Genomic DNA, 19,490 nt, shown 5'->3' with positions numbered 1-19,490 from the left:
ACATCTGGACACTCCACGACCATCACGGCCAGGCAGGCAAAGGAGACCTCCGGGTCGCTTCAGAGACTTTGTTTGTTCCCTCAGGGACGAGGGACTTTGTGGTAGGGGGGGGGGGGGGGGTCTGTGTAGCGACCCGCACAGACAGCGGTGTGTTATGTGGTAGGCTATTAGTGGGTTGTGTTGTACTTACCAGTGTTCGCAGGGTCCGACATGCCAATCCACCTGCTATCTGCCAATCACGGGGATGCCTGGAATGTTCTGATGCCGGGCATCCTGGTGGTTGGCGGAGTGGCGTGGAGGGGGGTTGGGCAGGGGGATGGAGCATTGGAAGTTAAGACCAGGTTTAGCCATTGTTCTCTCTCTTACGTCTGGGCTTCACAAGAGAAGGTCACGGTTGGCTTGTGGGATATCTTTCATTTATTTGGCGTGGGCTACGGCCAAACAGTAGCCTGTGTAAAGTTGGGTTAATAAACCGTCAATTCGTAAACTCAACCCTCTGTCTGGACAATTGTTCCTTTATGATCTATTCAGGTCATTACAATATGTTCTGGCTAGCTAGCTAGCAAGCAACGCTGAAGGGATTGCAAATGGGTTAGCGTAACTCTAATCAAACATATTTTCTTCTAAATATTAGCTAACTGGCTAGCATGAGGCCAGCAAACACGTTAATCAAATGTTAGGAACGTAATTTTCACCTACTTATGTTGATACGCCCACTTCCATACACACTCCAAGTATGCAGTTACCCATGACTCGACTTTCCGCGGCATTGGGACTCTCTTTTTTTTAATTTTTTTTTAATCAAATGTATTTATTTTCATAACACCAATCTCATTGGTAGATAATGTATTGAGAAACAGGTATACTTTTCCACCTCCAATTCATTGTTATAGATACAATATATCTTCTATGTAATCCCAGGACTACTCCATGCTAGATTGAATTAACATGCAATCAAATCAAACACCTAACACCTCAATGTTCCAATGAAAACAAGTAACTACGGCACACAAGTCTTGACAGTCACAATCATGAGAGCATAAAACAAAATGACTCCTGCAAGATCAACAGTGTGACTTCCTTGGTTAAATAAGACAAATAAATTGGGACTCTCTTCAATTTCTTCTCATTTCCATGCAGTAGCCTAGGCTATTCTCGAACGTGCAACAGTGCAGAATTTGCGTGGCGGTAACAAACATAAAATAGCGCTTGATGGATTTGCTCATATTTTTCCGACTGTAGTGCGCGTTAGTTAGTGAGAAGTCGTCGGAGAACCGCATGAATGGATTTACTAGAAAGAACTATAGACAGAGGAATGAATGAAATAGCACGCTCCTGTTTTGCTGGAACGTTTCAATCATTTGCATTTTCACGTCACGTGGATTATTGTTAATTTGGAATGAGGTAAACCTGTAACGGGGATGGATAACATTTTAGTACTTGTATATGTGTTTTCAAATGCATTTTACGTAGCAGGCCATCTTGTAATTTTACATAGCAAATCCACGAAAATAGAAAATAGTTTTATAGATAACGCACAGTTATGTGCGCATGACAGAACCACGAAGAGGGACTTATTTTGTGGTACACATTTCCTGTTTCCTAGCAACGAACAGGAAGTATGTGTAATGGGATGGAAGAAAAAAGACAATCAAACAAGACTGGTCTTTTAGGAATATAAATAACTTTGTGGTGAGTAAAAACATAGTGCTAGATTTAAATACCATACATTAGAAATTCCAGAACATATTTGGCTGGACGCAATAATCAAATAGATGGTAAGACAGGGTAATGTTCTATTTTTTGATGCAATGTTTGTTTAGCTAGCGTTAGCTTGTTAAGCATGATGATGCTAACCGTTACTTGTTAGCTAGCGGCTATTGTATCTAGCATTGGCTTGTTCGCAAACCAACGGATAACTTTTCCGTAATGGCGCGTGTTTTTAAGTTACATGTGAAATGTAGCTAATGGAATTCAACAAGAAAAATGTTTACGTTTTGGCCGAGGTGTTGTTTCCCCACATTATTGACATAGTTAGGCGGCTAGCAGTCGCGCTAGGGTATTGTGACACAATATAGCCTTAGTTAGCCACCTTCAGTTTGAATCGGGCAAAATATATATTGGCTAGTAACAAACTAAATTCGGATGTATTATAAATGTTTGTACCCATTGTGTTAGTAGGCATATGGTCCACGATTATCCCATAAATAAATAATACATTGACTGCAAGTGATTACGACTAACCAAATCGGTTCTCTATTTTTTCCACAGCACTCATGTTGTACCTGCATCCATTCTACCGCAGAAAGTAAATTAATATTCAATGGAGTGGTACTAAATTGATCCCATTCTTGTGCAGCCGTCCTATTTGGACTGTACAATGAATGTAAGCTCTTGTGATATGGAGGAGCTGGGAATCTGATGTATTTCCCCCACAATTATCTAGCTCAAATATTTGCAGTACTATCCTGTAATGGCTATGCAAGAGCCTGGCAGGACTAAAGGCTTCTCTTGCAAACACTGTGGCACAGTGTGCTCCAACATGCCAAGCCTTCTGGAACACATGGATAGTCACTTCCAGCTAGAAGAAGATCGCAAGTTCAAATGCGATGAATGTGGCCGATGCTACAGGCATGCAGGTAGCTTGGCTAACCACAAGAAAACACACACGTTGGGTTCTTTTCAATGTCCAATATGTGCTAGGAAGCTCTCAAACCCTCTGGCCCTGAAGAGCCATCTGCGCATCCACACATCACAGAAGAAGTACTCCTGCATGGACTGTGGGAAGGCCTTTAGGCTAGCTACTCAGCTGGCCACCCATCAAAAGGTCCATCTCTCTGGGCAATCAAAGAGGAGAGCCGGTTGGAGGGCCACTGCAGAATATTCTCCAATTGAGAATAGAGATGAAATTGAAGATCATGATGACTTTGAAATGCCGTCGTACTTGGTGGCTGACCAGCAAGACACGGGGATGGATATTGTGTCTGGTAATAACCTTAGCCAAGAGGAGGCAGAGGTTATCCCCAACTCAGCAAATTATAGTGAAAATCTAGGCTTCGAAGCAGGGGATCGACCTTTCAAATGTGATCAGTGTGAAAAGTCATATAGACACCATGGAAGCCTGATCAATCATAAGAAGTATCACCAGGTAGGGATGTTTGAGTGCCCTATCTGTTTAAAGCAGTTCAATAATCTTGCTGCCCTCCATAGTCACCAGAGAACCCACAACAAGTCCAAAAGTGGGCCAGACACCCATTCCTTGGAAGTCACTTACGCAGGCAGAGCACCAGAGCAGTTTTCACCCCTGAACAGGGATGTTCCAGTGCATTTCTGTCACCTGTGTCAAGTGATGTTTCCTAATGATGATGAGTTCCAGGAACACATACAAAAGCATAATTCTTCCTCTATGTCCTTTGGGCACGATCAAGATTTATCTGAGGATCATCATGATTCTTATGACCTTAGTGTCACTCCTTCTCCTGACTCAAACTTTTATTCACCACCTCTAAACAGTACTCCATTGATTGATCATCAAGGGGAGCAGATCAATGATATTCAAATATACTCTGACCACTCCAGTAACAAATCCACCTTGAATACTCCGGGAGAGCCCTTAATCTTGGAATCAGAGATTCCTGCTGACGATCTAAGTAAGGCAGAAAAGTCCTCAGTTACAGAAAACGGTGAGCGCCGCTACAAGTGCCAGGTCTGTGGCAAAAGCTACCGGCATGCCGGGAGTCTCATCAACCACAAGCGTTCTCATCAGACAGGCATTTACCAGTGTTCCATCTGCCGCAAGACTTACCCACACATGGCTGCCCTCCGCAGCCATGTCCGCATCCACAGGGCCCATCCGTCCTCCTTTAACCTCAGCTCTGAAGGAGACTGGCTCTCTTCTGAGCCCCTAACGCTGGAGAACCAGCAGGCCTGCTTCTCCTCTCAGGAGGGAGATGCTAGCAATATGATGACTCTCGCTCAGGAGAACACGAGTGAACACGGCATTGGAGGATCATGCCATGTGCAGTTTGACTCCGCCTTTCCCCAGGACAGAACTGTGCACCTACCTCACAACGAACGCCTGATGGAGAGTCACATGTGTGCAGACTGTGGCGAAACATTTGCAGACATCGCAGGAATCAAATTGCACATATGCCCCCTGCTACAACCGCAGCAAGAGGCCATGTCAAATGACTATGACAGTAACTTAACCTTCTTGGACACTAATGGACGATGCACCATGGGAAATCCAGGAGATCATGTAGAGTTCCAGGGACTGAATGACAGCCCTAGACAAAGGTACTGTGGTGAACATGACTTCCATGAAGGCCAGAATGGGGAGCAGTTAAATGGTGATGGCAAAGAAGAGGATGAAGAGGATGATGACGGAGAGCTCTATCAGTGCTCAGCGTGTGGGAACCGCTACACAAGCATGAGGGCTCTGAGGAGCCATCTTCGTGGCCACACTCAATCCCATGGTACTCCTACAAGCTCCGGCCCCTCCTCCATGTCCTCCCTAGAGGCTGAAAATGAAGAGGACCCTGGAAAGAGACATCAGATGGATGGGGGTCTGATGATCTGCAGTACTTGCGGAGAGAGTTTTGCCAAGAAGCAGGACATGCTTGCCCATCAGCTCATACACAATAAAGCACAGGCAGATGATGCTAAACACATACATATGGACAATAGTGATGGAACTAGGCACAAAGAGGAGGTGGACAGCAGCATCTGTGGAAATTGTGGTATATTTTGCACCAGTTACCATCATCTTGAGACCCATCAATGTACAACAAATGTGAAAAGTGAATCTGCAAACGGTGTTGAAAAAAATGAAATGGGCGGCTCTGTCAACGGTAAAGAATTAGGACACACGAAAGAGAATTTAAACAATGGGGATCGCCAGTACAAGTGTGATCAGTGTGGAAGAGCATACAGACATGCTGGCTCCCTTCTTAACCATAAAAAGTCCCACAAAACTGGAGTGTTCCGCTGCATGGTTTGCCAGAAGCGCTTCTACAATCTACTGGCCCTTAAGAACCATCAGAGGACCCACTTTGATGTTAAGAGGTAATTTCTAAACCTGATTGATAACACAGAGAAATATTCTATTCTACTGATAAGTATCCATGTTATTTGACAAATCAAGTAAATAAACAGAGAACCTAGGAGATGCAATTAATTGTAATATTACATTTCAAGGTTTAGGTTATTGCACTGTTAACGTGCCCTAACAGCTAACATTTTCAATGAAGAGTTACCCAGTGCTTGCACACTGATCTAAGGATATACTGCCTGTACAATTGGTTTTGTCCACATTCAATGCTCTAAATTGAAAATGTTCATTGGTAGCACAAGTTCGGAGCACAACATACAATCTAGGAGCACCAGAAGATGCATCTTTTTTTTAAATTGATTGAGATATAGCATATGAATTCTAGCTACTTTTTGAAGATGTTTATTATAAAAAGCTAAGACGTTGATACAAAACATGTCATTGAAATTGCAGTCATTTGTGGAATATTAGGTTTCTTCATTGTGTTTAAGCACTACCTGTTGAGATGCGTTACATTGAAATTTGTACATTGTCTCTTTTTATGAGCGTCAAGCGACGACATGCAATAGATCAGGCATTCATTCATTGCTATGATCATTGATCTTCTAAAGAAGCTATCCCTTTTCCTTTCTTTCTGTGCCCCCAAATGTTTAGATATGCTGGTAAAGTGACCAGGTTGTTGGTGTAAACAAATGCCTGTGAGTGGTTTTGGAACGACCCGCAAAATGGTTTATGAACAGGGCCTAAAAACAATATTTTTGGTCCACCAGCCACTTTGGCAGGTAGATGGAAAAAATCTTTACCAGCCAATAGTGTTTATCGCCATAACACTGAAAGCCACACACAAAGTTTTCTCGGGTTTGTTTTTTCAGTTTTTTTCCCTTCAGGTTTTCACTCAATCACACTTTATTTATTTTTTAAATAATAGAAAAACAACAGTTGGATTTTCTTAGTCCATAACAATGCTTAAACCACACCAGGAGACTAGACCTTTTGTTTCATTTTAATTACTCACCTCAAGTGACCGGTGTTTGGCTGGTGGTGGTTGTACTGCATTGCGCAATATTTATTTTTGTTTAACTAGGCAAGTCAGTTAAGAACAAATTCTTATTTACAATGACAGCCTAGGGCCTAATAGCAGAGTTTGCAAAACAAGACACCACCCGATTTGATACAAATCATCATGATATCATATTCTGCCAGGTAAGCCTACTTTGCAGGTAACATTTAATTTGGAAGGTTTAATGGGGAAAGCCTCGCCATTGCTAACTGGCTACACAAAGTGGTAGTCCCAGGCATTCCTATGATGCATCTTCACAAGGTTGCAAGAAATACAAATCACTGATGCATTCTTTAATATTCATTATATGTAGACGTTGGACTGAACAAATCTGCGCTCGTTTTTTTTCTCTCTGGGGCACTCGGATACAACTGCACAGTGAAGCTTATTACAACAATTATTATCTGGGTCGCACAGGTGCTCCCAGGTCCCAAAGCAAAATATCTAGGTGCACTTTAGAGACCTGTCTCCATTTGCAGTAATGTATTTTGTGTTTTGTCTTTACTTCATTCATGCTCGACTGTTCTGTGCTTTGTAAACATAGGATTAACCTCTCTCTTTGTCCCATCTTTTAGACATGCGTGCAATGAATGCGGGAAGGCATTCAAGATAGAGAAGCAACTATTGAACCACCTCAGAATTCACAAGGAGAACCATGCCAAAATACAGGAGCTCAACAACCAGATTCAGGCCGTCATGCAGACGAATGGCACGAGGTCAGAGGGAGGAATGCGCTTGCTTAATGCACCTGCCAATCAAGCCACCACCACCCACAAAAAGCATAGGCCAACCCTCAACAGAAAGAAACCCAGTGTGGAGGAGGGGGCTCAGACTGGAGTCAAATCAGTGGATGCAGGCGACCCTCGCCCCTACTCCTGTGACCAATGTGGGCGAACGTATCGACACGCAGGAAGTCTGGTCAATCACAAGAACTCCCACAAGACAGGTGAATACTACTGCTCTGTTTGTAACAACACCTACTCCAACCAGCTGGCTATGAAGAACCACCTGCGCATCCACTTCTCAATTAAAAAGCACAGTTGTCAAGACTGTGGTAAGGCCTTTAGGGGAAAGAAGCAGTTGTCTAGCCATATTTGCGCACACCTCAGAAAGGATATGCCAGGAGGGGTCAGGGGAAGAGGTCGCAGACGAGCAAGAAACGTTAAATGTAAGCAGTGCAGACAGACGTTTATATCCGCTGACCAACTGACAGCCCATACCTGTGGGTCACTGGCAAACTCATCAGAGGGCAGCGATGGACAAACGAGTATGTCCTTGAAAAGGGAGGAGCGACCATTCACCTGCATCATCTGCAATCGCAGCTACCGCCACGCGGGCAGTCTCCTGAATCATAAAAACACTCATAAGTCCGGCGACTTCAGCTGCACGTTCTGCTCCAAGCCCTTCTCTAACCCCATGGCGTTACGCAACCACACGCGAATCCACACACAGAAGAAGAAGCATGTCTGCCTGACCTGCGGGAAGGCGTTTCGGTTGGCCAGTATCCTCCATAACCACCAGAAGGTCCACACCAGGGTGGCCAACCACTTCAGCTGCCCAGAATGTGGCAAGAGCTTCCAGGGCAAGTCTGGGCTGAAGAGGCACCGCTGCCGGGGGGGCCAGGATGACTCGGCTAGAGCTTGTGACGGCGATCACAGAGAGAGTGGAGACAAGTGCTTCACGTGAGTTACTTGTTTCATTATCAGCTCATTGTGTAAAGCATGATTCTTTTTTCATGGATCTTATTAATGATTATTAATGATTATCTTATTAATGATCACTTTTTTTTAGTCTTCTAAAAAATGGCTTTAACACTAGAACCTCTGGGCCTTAAGGGGACCCCCCCCCCCCCTTCGGGCTAATGAGCAGTCATTCTGATTGCAATGTTATTAATAAATGTCGTAGTATTGCAAATATAATAATTTGGTTGTGTTTATGAAGGACTTAGGTAACATTAGATATTATAAATAACAGAATAGCATTTTCATTCGTTTGTTACTGTAGGCTATATGTAAAAACACAAATTCAATTGCTCAATGAATTTTATCTGTGGAGTGCCCTTTTGTTACAACTATGAAACAGAAAGCAGATGTGTTGGAACGCGGTAACGGCTTATTTTCATAACAACAAAATCAATAAATACCCCAACCACGAAGACGCACGGTCAAATGATGAAAACATCAGAAGTCTGAACATCATAAGCCCCCAAGTGTGCTTCATAAATAGTGAAAATCAACACAAAATAAATAGTGGCATTTATAATGAATGTGTCTATGACAGCAGTAACAAATAGTAAATTGTCCGCTAGCCGCTTACACGGTGTGCATCTTCACGCAGTTGTATCAGTTGGGGCATGTCCATGTCACGTAAACAACTAAAGCTAGTGAGTGCGTTGCTGTTGTTTTTTTGCTTGATATGTAGGGCCTGCTTTCTCGGTGACATTTTGTGCTGGTAATCTGCCCGCAGCATTGTCACCGGCTTGTTATTAAGTCCAAGCGGAGCCATCCCTTCCCGTCTCACTGTTTGGTGGTAGGGCGGGCACCGTTCTGGCGCTTAGGCCTCCGGTGTGTAGGTTCAGGCTGTTGCTCAGAATCAGAAGAATAATCATTAGAGATGTCAATTTGAGATTAGAATAGATCAATACAATAGAAGGGCCCGCCCTGTTCTTCATTCACAATTGCTTACATAATTATGTATAGTTCACTTCCCCTCGCTCAACTCACCCATTCTCCCTAACATACTTCATATATTTCATCTGTTACAGTGCCTTCATAAAATATTCATACCCCTTATTCCACATTTGTTGTTACAGCCTGTATTCAAAATTGATTAAATATATTTTTCTCTCTCACCCATTTACACACAATACCCCATAATGACAAAGTTAACTTTTTTATTTTTTATATTTGCTAATTTATTGAAAAATAAATACAGAAATATCTAATTTGCATAAGTATTCACACCCCTGAGTCAGTACCTTGTAGAAGCACCTTTGGTGGCGATTACAGCTTTGAGGCATCTTGTGCAAAGCTGATAGACGTACCCATCTGGATTTGGCAATTTTATCCCGTTCTTCCTTGCAGATTTTATCAAGCTCTGTTAAGTTGGATGCGGAGCGGTGGTGACCAGCAATCTTCAAGTCTTTCCACAGATTTTCAATGCAATTCAAGTCTGGGCTTTGGCTGTGCCGCTCAAGGACTTTCACATTATTGTTCTGAAGCCATTCCAGCGTTACTTTGGCTGTATGCTTGGGGTCATTATCCTTTTGGAACGTAAATATTCACCGCAGTCTAAGGTCATTTACACTCTGAAGCAGGTTCTCATTAAGGATTTGCCTGTATTCGGCTCCATTCATTGTTCCCTTTACCTTGACCAGTCTCCCAGTCACTGCTGCTGAAAAGCATCCCCATAGCATGATGCTGCTGCTCATCAGACCACAGAATCTTTTGCCTTAGTCTTTCACATGTCTTTTTACAAACTCCAGGCGTGCTGTCATGTGCCTTTTTCTCAGGAGTGGCTTCTGTCTGGCCACTCTCCCATAAAGCCCAGATTGGTGAAGTACTGTAGAGACTATTGTCAAGCAGGTTCTCCCATCTCAGCCAAGGAACTCTGTAGGTCTGTCAGAGTGGTCATTGGGTTCTTGGTCACCTCCCTGACCAATGACCTTCTTGCTCAGTTTGGTCAGTTTGGTTCATTCTAGAAGTGGTTTTATATCCTTCTCCAGATATAGTGGGCCTCATCACAATTCTATCTCAGATCTACAGCCAGTTCCTTGGACTTCTGTTTCTGCTCTGACGTGCATTGTCAACTGTGGGACCTTATATAGAGAGGTGTGTTTCTTTAAAAAAAAATCCTGTTTAAACAATTGAATTGGCTACACGTGAACTCCAAATAAGTGTGAATACATGTGTAAATATATTTATTTTCTTATTTCAAATTTTAAAAAATTATATATTTTTTACCCCTTTTTCTCCCCAATTTCATGGTATCCAATTGGTAGTTAGTCTTGTCTCATTGCTGCAACTCCCGTACGGACTCAGGAGAGGAGAAGGTCGAGAGCCGTGCGTCCTCCAAAACACAACCCAACCGCACTGGTTCTTGACACAATGCCCACTTAACCCGGAAGCCAGCCGCACCAATGTGTCGGAGGAAACACAGTACACCCGGTGACTGTGTCAGCGTGCACTGTGCCCGGCCCACCACAGGAGTCGCTAGTGCGCGATGGGACAAGGACATCCCTGCCGGCAAAACCCTTCCCTAACCCGGACGACGCTGGGCCAATTGTGAGCTGCCCCATGAGTTTCCCGGTTGCGATCGGCTGGGACAGGGGCTGGAACCCAGAATCTCTAGTGGCACAGCGCCACTCGGGATGCCATATTTTATTTTCTATAAATTTGCAAACAAAAAAATATATTTTTCCCACTTTGTCATTATGGGGGTGTTGTGTGTAGATGGGTGAGGGGGGGGGGTCGATTTAATACGGGGTGAATACTTTCTGAAGGCACTGTATATGTGTGAAAGGCAAAACAGATCTAGGACAATAACCACCGAGCCACTACCTGTTCACCCTGCTTCCACCCTGAAGGCGAGTACAGGTGCATCAAAGCTGGGACAGAGATTGAAAAACAGTTTCTATCTCAAGGCCATCAGATTGTTAAACAGCCACCACTAGCACAGAGAGGCAGCTGCCTACCTACAGACTTGATATCATTGGCCATTTTAATAAATGGAACACTAGTCACTTTTTAATGCCACTTTTAAGAATGTTTAGATATCTCGCATTACTCATCTCATATGTATATACTATATTTTATATAATCTATTGCATCTTGCCTATGCTGCTCTGTCACTGCTCATCCATATATTTTATACTTATATATTCTTATTCCTTTACTAGATTGTGTGTATTAGGTTTTGTTTCTGGAATTGTTAGATATTACCTGTTAGATACTGCTGCACTGTCGGATCTAGAAGCATAAGCATTTAGCTACACTCGCAATAACATCTGCTAACCATGTGTATGTGACCAATTAAAATTGGATTTTGATTTGATTAGGTTCAGTTTTGAGGCAATTATCAGGGTGATTATCAACTGGGCAGGGCACCTTTAATTGTCAGGAGGGGAACAGGCCCTACTGTCAGGAGGAGGGGGGGTAACGGGGGCAAAACGATAAAAAAACAAAAAAAACATGCCCTCCTAAAACTGGTTATAAGTCCAGTTCTGTTTGTGCTATTGATTGTAACAACGACAGTGTATTTATATGGATTTTTTTTAAGGGAGGGGTGACTTTAAAAAAATGGCAAAGTAAGACTTTTATTTATTTATTCGTGAGCAGTCCAAATGACTACTTTAGCAGTTCTTGTGTTAATGGCTATGTTTAGTGTTAGGGTAAATCTGTGTGTAATTATTTCCTCATAGTTAAATTCTATTAGTAAAGATACGCCTGAGATGATCTTCTTGTTAGGTGGGCCTTTGGTACAGTAAGAAAAAGCCACTTTATGTCCAATTTAAATAACTTTCATAAACAGATTTTAATAATTCTCTCTGCTGCAGGTGTGACCTCTGTGGACGCTCGTACCACCATGCTGGCTCCCTGCTCAACCATAAAAAGACGCACTCCGAAAACCTCCACCACTGTACCTTGTGCCTCCAGACTTTCCCCGACACCCTCGCCCTCCAGGTCCACTCCCAGATGAAGCGCCACTGCTGTCCAGACTGTGGCAAGACCTTCTGTCTCATCTCGCACCTGCAGAACCACATGGAGGTGCACTCCAAGGACTGCACCCTGGTCTGCAGCCCCTGCCATCAGAGCTTCCCCAACCCAGCCATGTACCAACAACACCAGGAACTGCACCACCGGGCCCAAGGGCATTATCAACAACACAACATGCAAATGGAGGATGACCTAGGCTGGGAATCGGGACTAGACCAAACCATGGAGCTCCAAGGCATCCCCAAGCTGGTACCGGCGTTTGCCCACATGCACGGTGGCATGCCCGACCAGCAGGAGAGCAACGAGGCGCGCTGTATAGGGGAGAAGAGCCACGTGTGTGAGCACTGCGGCCGCACCTACCGCCATGCAGGTTCCCTCCTCAACCACAAGAACAGTCACAAGACCGGCTCCTTCACCTGCTCCGTGTGCCAGAAGGAGTTCACCAACCTGATGGCGCTGAAGAACCACCGGCGCATCCACACGGAGCCCAAGCGCTACCAGTGCCTGGAGTGCGGCAAGGCCTTCCGCGTGTCCACCCAGCTCATCTGCCACCGGAGGATCCACACCAAAGAGAAGCCCTTCTCCTGCCTGCTGTGCGACAAGTGCTTCTCCAGCAAGTCAAACCTGCGCCACCACCAGAAGATTCACCAGAGTGGTGGCCAGGACTACGAGTCCTCCTTCGGCATGGATACGAACAGTTTTATGGACATGGGCTCTTTTCTCTGAGTCAGGACGCCGTGTCAAATACTTATTATATTGTTCTCCCCATTCACTGGACCCCTATCGGTAATTGTAAAGTGGCGCGTTCCACAGAGCCCCAGTGGAGACGGCGTTTACTCTTGATGTTGAACTCTTCAAAGCTGCCTCACAAACATTTCATTTTTCTGATTCTGCTTTGGTCATACACTTTTGGAGTGGTAGAAGGATTTCCGATCTTACCTCTAGCAGGGATTGTGGCACTGTTAAAATTCCCAGACGGGCACAGGCGACGGTGTCTCGTCAAATCTTTATCAGATTGTTTTCGCACGGAGTGCACATTGTCATTGAATCGTTTACCGCTATAGGAGTGAGAACTAATGGACCTCCTTTCATACTGACTGTATCAATGTCCTCACAAGGTAGACGGTTCACTTTGGTTGGGAAATTGACTGACGTAACAAAACTGCTTCAGCCCAGTTCCTGCATGTGAGCTTGATTTACACATTAATGACTCATATTTTTATGAGGAAAGTGCTGTTCTGAAATGGTAATTTCCTCTCGCTATCTATTACTGTGTTCAGTGCCTCCGTCGGTTCAATTCTCTGCCCAGCTTATCAAAAGTGCGGGCTGCTCTCAATATTTTCCCATAGGTTAGAGAAAAGTGATCAATTTGACCTTTTCTGATGTGGCTTCAATAAGGATGACCTCCTAGTCTTACCCAGAGGATGATATCAAAGGTATTTACTGAAATCATGTAATCAAGTTGGTGGTAATCAAATGGTTTTAGTGTTGGTGATATTTGGGTACACCTTTGAGTGACATTTGTATGCTAAATGGACATATTTAATTATTTATTCCTGTTCTTTTTTTAAACTTATTTTAAATTTCTGTGTGTACTTTGAGATATCACAGTTTCTATGAATGTTACCTTGACTCTTAAGAAATATCCTATGTAGCATTTAAGGAAATTCCTCAATCTGTAATTCCATTCTCAATGGGTGCGACTCCAACACAGGTAGGAATGCATTAGCCAAGGACAGTGGTCTTGCCAGCACTGTGGTTTTGCCACATTAAAATGTCTGATGTGCAAAGCATTGTAGATAATTATCCATGTCTGAATTGGGCATTACTTTATTTTTACAGGTGCCATTTCTCACCCATGTCTTGTTCAAATAAGAATTGTAGGTGTTCTTGTCCATAATCACCCATGACAATTTTCAGAAATTTTGCAAACCTTTACAATACGAAACACATGCTTTTGACTTCTCAAACTTTCAAAGGTAAACTCAGCAAAAAATTTAACGTCCTCTCACTGTCAACTGCGGTTATTTTCAGCAAACTTAACGTGTAAATATTTGTATGAACATAAGAGTCAAAAACTGAGACATAAACCGAACAAGTTCCACAGACATGTCACTAACAGAAATGGAATATTGTGTCCCTGAACAAATGGGGGGTCAAAAGTAACAGTCAGTATCTGCTGTGGCCACCAGCTGCATTAAGTACTGCAGTGCATCTCCTCCTCATGGACTGCACCAGATTTGCAGTTCTTGCTGTGAGATGTTTCCCCGCTTTTCCACCAAGGCACCTGCAAGTTTCAGGACATTTCTGGGGGGAATGGCCCTAGCCCTCACCCTCCGATCCAACAGGTCCCAAACGTGCTCAATGGAATTGAGATCTGGGCTCTTCGCTGGCCATGGCAGAACACTGACATTCCTGTCTTGCAGGAAATCGCGCACAGAACGAGCAGTATGGCTGGTGGCATTGTCATGCTGGAGGGTCATGTCAGGATGAGCCCGCAGGAAGTGTACCACATGAGGGAGGAGGATGTCTTCCCTGTAACGCACAGCGTTGAGATTGCATGCAATGACAAGATCAGTCCGATAATGCTGTGACACACCGCCCCAGACCATGACAGACCTTCCATCTCCAAATCGATCCCGCTCCAGAGTGCAGGCCTCGGTGTAACGCTCATTCCTTCGACGATAAACGCGAATCCGACCATCACCCCTGGTGAGACAAAACCGTGACTTGTAAGTGAAGAGCACTTTTTGCCAGTCCTGTCTAGTCCAGCGACGGTGGGTTTATGCCCATGGGCAACGTTGTTGCCGGTCATGTCTGGTGAGGACCTGCCTTACAACAGGCTTACAAGCTCTGTCCAGCCTCTCTCAGCCTATTGCGGACAGTCTGAGCACTGATGGAGGGATTGTGCGTTCCTGGTGTAACTTGGGCAGTTGTTGTTGCCATCCTGTACCTGTCCCGCGGGTGTGATGTTCGGATGTACTGATCCTGTGCAGGTGTTACACGTGGTCTGCCACTGCGAGGTCGATCAGCTGTCAATCCTGTCTCCATGTAGCGTTGTCTTAGGCGTCTCACAGTATGGACATTGCAGTTTATTGCCCTGGCCACATCTGGAGTCCTCATGCCTATTTGCAGCATGCCTAAGGCATATTCACACAGATGAGCAGGGACCCTGGGCATCTTTCTTTTCGTGTTTTTCAGAGTCAGTAGAAAGGCCTCTTTGGTGTCCTAAGTTTTCATAACTGTGACCTTAATTGCCTACCGTCTGTTAGCTGTTAGTGTCTTAACGACCGTTCCACAGGTGCATGTTCATTAATTGTTTATGGTTAAACCCTTTACAATGAAGATCTGTGAAGTTATTGGGATTTTTTACGAATTATCTTTGAAAGACAGGGTCCTGAAAAGGGGACGTTTTTTTTGCTGAGTTTGTTTGCGTGTCAGTCCGTAAAATGTAAGTCAAAAGTGTAGAATTATCGTGTTGTGAAAGCCTACTCTCTCTGATCAGTTAGCCTACTTATATTTATAATACAAAGTATTTATTTCTGTCTTTATTTGAATGGTTATTGTATTTCTGTTAATGTTTCATGGACACAAGCTTCAGTGTTCAAACTTGTCCACATCCAGTTGGTTGCTTCAACCATGTTGACAGCAGTGTGTATCCAGAAGCAGATGTCCATCACTATGTCCATCACTATTTGAGAAATGCTTTGGGGTGCTTTGGAAAAAGCAATTTGTGGTCATATAACCTTTACATAAATGTGCAATTAAGTTAAATCTAGTATTTCTTTGGTTTGCAATGCTTACCAGAAAAGGTGTAAAATAAAATGAGGTGCTTATCATGTACAAAATAGTGCATATTTTCAGTCCCACTAATGGCACTTTTTTTTGTAAAACACAAGTAGCAAGCGTAGATCCTTTAGGTTTAAAACCTTGTTTGAGGGTGTGGGCCCAGTACATTATGAAATGTGTAACTGACACCACAATGTGTTTTTCTTGGCATTCTTTATGCCTTATCCTATATTTAATATACACTATACAGTGCATTTGGAAAGTATTCAGACCCCTTGACTTTTTCCACGTTTTGTTACGTTATTGCCTTTATAGATATCTTTGTGTGCATATTTACAAAAAATAAACATCACATTTACATAAGTATTCAGACCCTTTACTCCGTACTTTGACGCACATTTGGCAGCGACTACAACCTTGGGTATGACGCTACAAGCTTGGCACACCTGTATTTGAGGAGTTTGTTGCATTCTTCCCTGCAGATCCTCTCAAGCTCTGTCAGGTTGGATGGGGAGTGTAGCTGCACAGCTATTTTCGGTTCTCCAGAGATGTTCAATTGGGTTGAAGTCCGGGCTCTGGCTGGGCCACTCAAGGACATTCAGAGACTTGTCCCGAAGCCACTCCTGCGTTGTCTTTGTTTGGTGCTTAGGGTCGTTTGTCCTGTTGGAAGGTGAAACTTCATCCCAGTCTGGTCTGGAGCAGGTTTTCATCAAGGATCTGTCTACTCGATCCAGACTAGTCTCCCAGTCCCTGCCGCTGAAAAACATCCCCACAGCATGATGATGATGCTGCCACCACCATGCTTCACCGTAGGGATCTTGGTTTCATCAGACCAGAGAATCTTGTTTCTCAAGGTCAGTCTTTAGGTGCCTTTTGGCAAACTCCAAGCGGGCTGTCGTGCCTTTTACTGAGGAGTGGCTTCCGTCTGGCCACTACCATAAAAGCCTGATTGGTGGAGTGCTGCAGAGATTGTTGTCCTTCTGGAAGGTTCTCCCATCTTTACAGAGGAACTCTGGCGCACTGTCAGAGTGACCATCCGATTGCTCAGTTTGGCTCGGGCGGCCAGCTCAAGGAAGAGTCTTGGTGGATCCAAACTTCTTCCATTTAAGAATTATGGAGGCCACTGTTCTTGGGGAACTTCAATGCTGTTTTGGTACCTTTCCCCAGATCTGTGCCTCGACACAATCCTGTCTCGGAACTCTACGCACAATTCCTTCGACCTTGTGGCTTCGTTTTTTTTCACTGACATGCACTGTCAACTGTGGGACCATTTATATAGACGTGTGTGCCTTTCCATATCATGTCCAATACATTGACTTTACCACAGGTGGACTCCAATCAAGTTGTAGAAACATCTCAAAGATGATCAATGGAAACAGGATGCACCTGAGCTCAATTTCGAGTCTTATAGCAAAGGGTTTGAATACTTATGTAAATAAGGTATTTCTGTTTGTAGCTTTATCCTTATGGAGTGTTGTGTGTAGATTGCTAAGGATTTGTATTTAATCCCTTTTAGAATAAGGCTGTAACTTAACAAAGTGAAAAAAGTCAAGGAATCTGAATACTTCCCGACTGCACTGTATATACAAAAGTATGTGGACACTTTTTCAAATTAGTGCATTAGGCTATTTCACCACACCTGTTATTGACCGGTGTGTAAAATCGAGCACACAGCCATGCAATCTCCATAGACAAACATTGGCTGTAGAATGGCCTTACTGAAGAGCTCAGTGACTTTCAACGTGGCACCGTCATAGAATGCCACCTTTCCAACAAGTAAATTAGTCAAATTTATACCCTGTTTGAGCTGCCCCGGTCAACTGTAAGTGCTGTTATTCTGAAGTGGAAACGTCTAGGAGCAACAACAGCTCAGCTGCGAAGTGGTAGGCCACACAAGCTCACAGTTGACCGTCCTCGGTTGCAACACGCTACCGAGTTCCAAACTGCCTTTTAGAAGCAACGTCAGCACAATAACTGTTCATCGGGAGCTTCTTGAAATGGGTTACCATTGCCGGGCAGTTGCACACAAGCGTAAGATTACCATGCGCAATGCCAAGGGTCGGCTGGAGTGGTGTAAAGCTCGCTGCCTTTAGACTCTGGAGAAAATGACTCTGGGTTTAGCGAATGCCAGGAGAACGCTACCTGCGGGCTAGGCCCCTTAGTTCCATTGAAGGGAAATCTTAATGCTACAGCATACAATGATATTCTGGATGATTATGTGCTTCCAACTTTGTGGCAACAGTTTGGGAAGGCCCTTTCCTGTTTCAACATGACAATGCCCCCATGCACAAAGCGAGGTCCATACAGAAATGTTTGTCGAAATTGGTGTGGAAGAACTTGACTGGCCTGCGGAGAGCCCTGACCACAACCCCATCAAACATCGCCCAACATCAGTGCTCGTCGTCACTAATGCTCTTGTGGCTGAATGGAAGAAAGTCCCTGCAGCAATGCACCATCATCTAGTGGAAAGCTGAGTGGTACAGTCAGTATGTTTAATGAACGGACAGTGGCTCGGGTGGTTGTTGTCATAGGAAGGGCAAAAAGATCATCAAGGACATTGGGTGATGTAGGTGTACTGGAGGCCAGGTAGTTTGCCCCCGGTGATGCGTTGGGCAGACCGCACCACCCTCTGGAGAGCCCTGCGGTTGCGGGCGGTGCAGTTGCCGTACCAGGCGGTGATACAGCCCGACAGGATGCTCTCAATTGTGCATCTGTAAAAGTTTGTGAGGGTTTTAAGTGGCAAGACAAATTTCTTCAGCCTCCTGAGGTTGAAGAGGTGTTGTTGAACCTTCACCACACTGTCTGTGTGGGTGGACCATTTCAGGTTGTCAGTGTTGTGTACGCCGAGGAACTGGAAGCTTTCCAACTTCTCCACTGTGGTCCCATCGATGTGGATAGGGGGGTGCTCCCTCTGCTGTTTCCTGAAGTCCACGATCATCTCCTTTGTTTTGTTGACGATGAATGAGGGGTTATTTTCCTGACACCACACTCCCAGAGCCCTCACCACCTCCCTGTAGGCTGTCTCGTCATTGTTGGTAATGAAGCCAACTACTGTTGTCATCTGCAAACTTGATGATTGAGTTGGAGGCGTGCATGGCTACGCAGTCATGGGTGAACAGGGAGTACAGGAGAGGGCTGAGCTTGCACCCTTGTGTGGCCCCAGTGTTGAGGATCAGCGAAGTGGAGGTGTTTCCTACCTTCACCACCTGGGGGCGGCCCGTCAGGAAGTCCAGGACCCAGTTGCACAGGGCGGGGTTCAGACACAGGGCCTGAAGCTTAATGATGAGCTTGGTGGGTACTATGCTGTTGAAGGCTGAGCTGTAGTCCATGAACAGCATTCTTACATAGGTATTCCTCTTGTCCAGATGGGATAGCGATCGCATCGTCTGGGGAGCTATTAGGGCGGTAAGCAAATTGAAGTGGGTCTAGGGTGTCAGGTAAGGTAGAGGTGATATGATCCTTGACTAGCGCCTCAAAGTGAGTGCTACGGGACGTTTAGTCATTTAGTTCAGTTACCTTTGCTTTCTTGGGTACTGAAACAATGGTGGCCATCTTGAAGCATGTGGTGATAGCAGACTGGAATAGGGAGATAGAATATGTCTGTAAACACACCAGCCAACTGGTCTTCGCATGCTCTGAGGATGCGGCGAGGGTTAACACGCTTAAATGTCTTACTCACGTCGGCCACGGAGAAGGAGAGCTCACAGTCCTTGGTAGCGGGCCGCGTCGGTGGCACTGTGTTATCCTCAAAGCGGGTGAAGATGTTTAGCTTGTCCGGAATCAAGACGTCGGTGGCCGCGACGGGGCTAGTTTTCCTTTTGTAGTCCATGATTGATTGTCTGTAGACCCTGCCACATACGTCTCGTGTCTGAGCCAT

General features: G+C 44.6%; 1 protein-coding gene across 1 annotated transcript; it reads left to right on the top strand.

The window, feature by feature from the left end:
• Window positions 1-1,615: 1,615 nt before the first annotated feature.
• Window positions 1,616-13,896, top strand: LOC120060889 (zinc finger protein 646-like). The gene is made up of 4 exons (XM_039010306.1): window positions 1,616-1,692; window positions 2,272-5,064; window positions 6,686-7,792; window positions 11,665-13,896. Exons 2-4 carry the CDS (start codon window positions 2,474-2,476, stop codon window positions 12,548-12,550), a joined length of 4,584 nt encoding a protein of 1,527 aa, XP_038866234.1. The 5' UTR covers window positions 1,616-1,692; window positions 2,272-2,473; the 3' UTR covers window positions 12,551-13,896.
• Window positions 13,897-19,490: the final 5,594 nt, after the last annotated feature.

The sequence above is a fragment of the Salvelinus namaycush genome, chromosome 16 (genome assembly GCF_016432855.1).
Source record: "Salvelinus namaycush isolate Seneca chromosome 16, SaNama_1.0, whole genome shotgun sequence".
Taxonomy (NCBI): domain Eukaryota; kingdom Metazoa; phylum Chordata; class Actinopteri; order Salmoniformes; family Salmonidae; genus Salvelinus; species Salvelinus namaycush.
Note: the sequence above shows the minus strand (reverse complement) of the source record. Positions and strands in the feature narration are given on the sequence as shown.